Source organism: Lycium ferocissimum, chromosome 1 (genome assembly GCF_029784015.1).
Source record: "Lycium ferocissimum isolate CSIRO_LF1 chromosome 1, AGI_CSIRO_Lferr_CH_V1, whole genome shotgun sequence".
Classification (NCBI taxonomy): Eukaryota; Viridiplantae; Streptophyta; class Magnoliopsida; order Solanales; family Solanaceae; genus Lycium; species Lycium ferocissimum.
In genome coordinates, this window is record NC_081342.1 from 28,654,293 (window position 1) to 28,659,311 (window position 5,019).

The 5,019-nt window shown below is 30.5% G+C and overlaps 1 protein-coding gene across 1 annotated transcript; it reads left to right on the forward strand.

Annotated features, from left to right (window-relative positions):
• The first annotated feature begins 2,339 nt into the window (after positions 1–2,339).
• Positions 2,340–5,013, forward strand: LOC132053570 (ribosome biogenesis protein NOP53). The gene is made up of 4 exons (XM_059445660.1): positions 2,340–2,645; positions 3,720–3,892; positions 4,057–4,105; positions 4,187–5,013. The coding sequence occupies exons 1-4, from the start codon at positions 2,474–2,476 to the stop codon at positions 4,294–4,296; spliced, it is 504 nt and encodes a 167-aa protein (XP_059301643.1). The 5' UTR covers positions 2,340–2,473; the 3' UTR covers positions 4,297–5,013.
• Positions 5,014–5,019: the final 6 nt, after the last annotated feature.

Below are 5,019 nucleotides of genomic sequence, written 5' to 3' on the forward strand. Positions count from 1 at the left end.
TAAAAAATAAAAAGAAGAAAAAAAGTGGAACCCACCATCTCCAAACTCAAGGAAATAAAAAGTGGACCCCATATTAACAAAATCAAGCAATATAAAAAAAAAAGTGAACCCCATATTAAAAAAACAAATAATGTCAAAAAAAAAAGTGCAGACTTTGTATTCGTAGCAAACACTAATATATTAAAGTTTTAGATGCAGAGCACAAACTACAATGTTATATTAATCGTGTTTTGAACATATATATATATATATATATATATATATATATATATGCATAAAAATAGTGCAAACTAATAATGTCCAAAAAAAAAAAGTGCACCCCATATTAAAAAATCAAACAATATTCATGTAATTTCCAAAGTATCTCATTAAGTCAATAATGATGGATTCATTGTCACATACGTATCAATCCATTAGTGGGAGCAAATGAAATTGCTTTTTTTCTTCAAAAGGTTAAGTAGTCAAACCATACAATTTTCTTTCTTTTTTTATATTAGCCGGAGATCTAATCTAGATATTAAACTCGTTGTATTTGCTATTCCGCCATGTCATTTATTTGTTATGTTTACTAAAATAAATATACTTGAAATATTTATATTTTAAAATAAGATAGAATTTAATTACTTTTTTATTTTTATTCTTACTCTAATAAATGTGAAAAGAGATTAATGTCGTAAAAAGATATATCAAATGGAGATCAAATAATGAATAAGGTAAATTAGTCAAATTATAATTCTAATCGACGTTTTCTTAAAAAACCATGCAAAAGACAACATGACAAGTAAAATGAGCTAAACCTAGAATATTTACCAAAAATTAAAAAAATAGTATTTCTTTGTTTAAATAGAAAATCAATTTTTACTTTGTTTCGTTTTAAACATGTAAAATTAATTTAATAATTTGAATTAGAATTATTCAAATCAAAATTTGATAAAAAATAATAAAAATAATAAGTATTTTACACCCTTAAATTAATCGAATTAAGATTGAAAGTATCAACTGATGCTTAAATATTGCTATTGTTTTATCTCAAAGAGAGGAAAATAGTTTCCTTTTAAACAAGTCTTCTTTTTTAAAAAATATTAATAAATTTGCCGATTTTGTATTCGCAGCAAACACTAATATAATCAAGTTTTAGATACGGAAACAAACTACAATGTTATATTAATCGTGTTTTGAATATATATATATATATATATATATATATATATATATATATATATATATATATATATATATATATATATATATATAACAGATCTAAACACAACTAAATATACATAAATGCACTATAATCTAAAGAGTTGGGCCGTGCGCAGCACGGGCGTAGACCGTCTAGTATATATATATAAGCACGATGTGCCTTCGCAAATTATCGTTCATCGTTTACCCTTTAAAAGTTGATTTCACACTAGACAACATTAATTGGTTTATTATCTAATTAAATTAATTTTAAAGTCATAACTATAAGAAAATAATTAGATGATGTATTTTTTTAATGTGAAATCTATCTTAGGTAAAAAATAATTGACCAATGTTTTGTATAAAGGATTAGGGATAAGAAAATGGTGTATTTATGTAATTGGCCGCATGCAAATAACGTACTTTAGAAAGAAATTATAGGTTGAATAATACTAATCGATCTAAAAACTTATAAGGACGACTAATAATTATTTAATTCATATGCCAGTGTGTCTTCTAAGGTTGAATAGAATGGGAACACAGATTTTAGCACTCTTGTAAAATGAGTAAAATCACTACAAAAAATAAGAATTAACAACTGACAAGTTATGTAGTTAAATAATAAAATCCATCGCTAAATTCAATTTTGCTCTTTTTCAAATTCCTCACATTAGTAAATTTATTTTTCAAATTGACAAAATTCTTAAATACATAGATAAAGAAATTAGAAATAAAGAAAAATCAATTATAGTATAATGTTAATGTCAAATTGTAATGCAAATTTAAAGCAGCAAAGATGAAATAGTAGAAAATAAAATATATTCTAAATGAATTGTTATTATATTTTTTGTTACATTTATTATAATGAAAACTATTAATATTCTTTTATATATTAAGTTGCTTCACTACTAACATAAATTATCGACGGAAAGTTAAATAGTAAAATTCGTTGTTAATTTTATTTAGCCATAGATTAATAACGAATTATCAAAAAATAAATTTAACTACGAGCAATTTAGCAACGGATTACTGACAAAGTTCGTAGCAAAATCCAAATTATTTTCGTAATATTTGTTGTCAAATAAGATACGCATTTTGGTTATGTATATATAGAGATAGATAAGTTTGAAAAGTGTCCTTTTTGGTTAGGTATTATTTTTATTAGGTTGAAAGTGCAATTATAAAAGTAGAATTGAACAAAATTTGGTGAGGTGCATATTAGGGTTTAACGTGGAGGCCGAAAGTATAGAGAAAGCATCACATATCAGAGCAGAGGGGAGGTAGAGAGAGAATGGGGAAGAAGAAATCAAAGAGTTCTAGGAAAGGGAAGAAAGAATGGAGAGCCAACATTAGTACTGAGGATATTGAAGATTTCTTTGATAATTCCACTAAAGATGCTCTTTCTGGCGGTTCTCTCGCTCAACTTCCCAGTGATTCTCTCTTTTACGTCGACAAATCCACTGGTAAACTATTATTTCTCATCTATGCTATTGGCTGGATAACTAGATTGCTGCACATGTCTAAAATGTTTGTTTCTTTACCAGTAGTTTTAGCCTTCCTTTGGTTGGATCTATTAGACTAAATAATACATGTATTAGCTTTGCTGTTTGGTACACTTTTTCAACCTATGTATAACTAATACACCACATAGCAAACATGATATTACCAATACCAAGATTTTAATACATGTATAATCATGGCCCTCAAAGATAAAAAGAGGGTATTTTTGTAAGCTATTTTTTTTTTCTTTTAGAAATTATGCTATGCATGTTATTTTTGATACACCACACCAAACATCTCAGCATGACTAATCCCTGCATAACTAATACGCTTTATTCGGTACTATTCTTATACACCCTACCAAATGACCCCATAGTGTACACGTGGAAATAACTAGATGATCTGATAAGTTCCTCTAGGAAAAAATTGGTGGAATCATTCGAGAATATTGTGTGTTAGACAAGTATACAAAATAATTCCGTATGCCGTAGCAGTGTAGGTCATATGGTAAGAGAGGTAGTTCTGTGATCTAAGTTGGTGGTAAGGGCAACCAACATCAGCAAGTATGGCCTCTTTTAAAAGAGAAGTAATCCTAAAATTGGCCTAGTTGTAATTATGGCAAAAAGGTCGTTTTTTGATAACCGAGTACCTGAGACCTCATGGTTCTCAACCCACCTCATTGAGCACTAGGCCACACCCTTGGGTGCCAAAAAAAGAAGGAAAAAGTCAATTTTGAGAGCAGATTGAATGTTCATGTCAGTTTTAGACTTGCAGAAATGTTTGAGGAACAGGTCAATGGGTCACATCCAATTATTTGGTGTCATATGAAGCCTGGCGAAATTTGGGAGATGAGTAACTGACATTTTAGTATTAGAAGAGGGAAGTTTAGAATCGCCTTAAGTACTATATTGCTGGAATATCTAGCAGTTGATGTTCATGATGGCCGCAATTTCCTTCTCCCTTTACTGCAGTTCCGTCGTTTGTTGTTGGTGAATCCTTCTTTAGGATTAAGTGACAAGTTTATGTCTATGATCCAGATCTTTCTGTTAAACGGAAAATTGACAAAAAGCGGGAGAAAGTACTTCGATATGAAAGTATGCTACAAAGGAATGCCTTTGTTGAAGCTGTACCTTCTTCAACTGTGAAAAAGTCCAAGAAGAAAAGTAAAGAAGTTCAGATAGCCAAAGATACTGCTCAACCGGGTAAAAAGGTTGTTTGCTCTCTTTAAATGCTCAATTCACTAATTGCAAAATGTTATGGCTGCTGCTTTCTTGCCATAATGCCCTTCCCTCAATAGGGGAAAAATCTATTCATTTGAGTGCACATCCCTAATGGATCCTCATTGTTTATCTCTTCTTAATTTTGTGTGATTAGGATCTGGCTGGTGGAGACTCTGGCATGGTTGACATTTGGGATGATAAAGGTGTCCTTTTGATTAGAGCCTTTCTGTTTCTTTCACTTCTGTAGTAAAATGGCTTTTCTAATACAGCTTTCATTGTTGTAGGTGAACTGGTCATCAAAACCAAAAAGGTAGACTGTTTTCTCCTTCCCATATTTGAATGTTTTAATCCCCACCATAATTTTGGTGTCCTTATACATGAAAAACATATTTGAAAAATCAGCTGAATTTTGTCCTTATAAGTTGTGATGCAATATCTGCTATAGGTTTTATTAGTGTAGCCTGCCTTTTTCTAACTATGTTCGTGATTGATGCATAGTTGATTAATTGATTGATTCAGGCATTCAGCTAGTTTCCTGTTCACTCAACACATTCTCAACACTTTATTTGACGAATTAGATTATGCAGATACAATAATCTGCAACAGATACAAGGTTTCATCGAAAAAGATAACAGGCATCCAAAAAGAAAATCTAACTTGGATTGTTTTTCATTTTGCTCATTCCTCGACTTGGCAGTTTGAAATCCTTCCTTTCAGCATCATTGATGCTCTAGGCTGTCTAAAGATCTTGATCAAAAACTGTGATGCTTTTTTGGATTGGGGTTGCATTTTAGGGATTTGGTTTACTGTACTTTCAGCGGCTGGGTTGGGTTGGGTTGGGTTGGGTTGGGTTGGGTGGTGACACAAGCTCGTTTTGGTTGCATTACTAAGATGTTATAAAATCAGGATTAAAACAACTAAAATGACCAAAATAACTGTCATTTAGTAAGCCATTATCTAAAATTAAACAAAACACATTTAATCCTGCAATATAATTCATGCTTTATTAATCCCTGCATTACAATCCTTGTATTTCTATCCCTAAGATACAATCCCTGCACAACTTGTCTCTAAACCAAATGACCTCTTGGTGCATATTGTTTGTACCTCCATGTCT

Excerpts from the sequence above, each read along its gene's own strand:
- LOC132053570 (XM_059445660.1), top strand. The coding sequence starts at position 2,474 with ATGGGGAAGAAGAAATCAAAGAGTTCTAGGAAAGGGAAGAAAGAATGG. Across the intron at positions 2,646-3,719 it reads TTACGTCGACAAATCCACTG|ATCTTTCTGTTAAACGGAAA; the intron begins GTAAACTATTAT and ends TCTATGATCCAG. Across the intron at positions 4,106-4,186 it reads TGACATTTGGGATGATAAAG|GTGAACTGGTCATCAAAACC; the intron begins GTGTCCTTTTGA and ends TCATTGTTGTAG.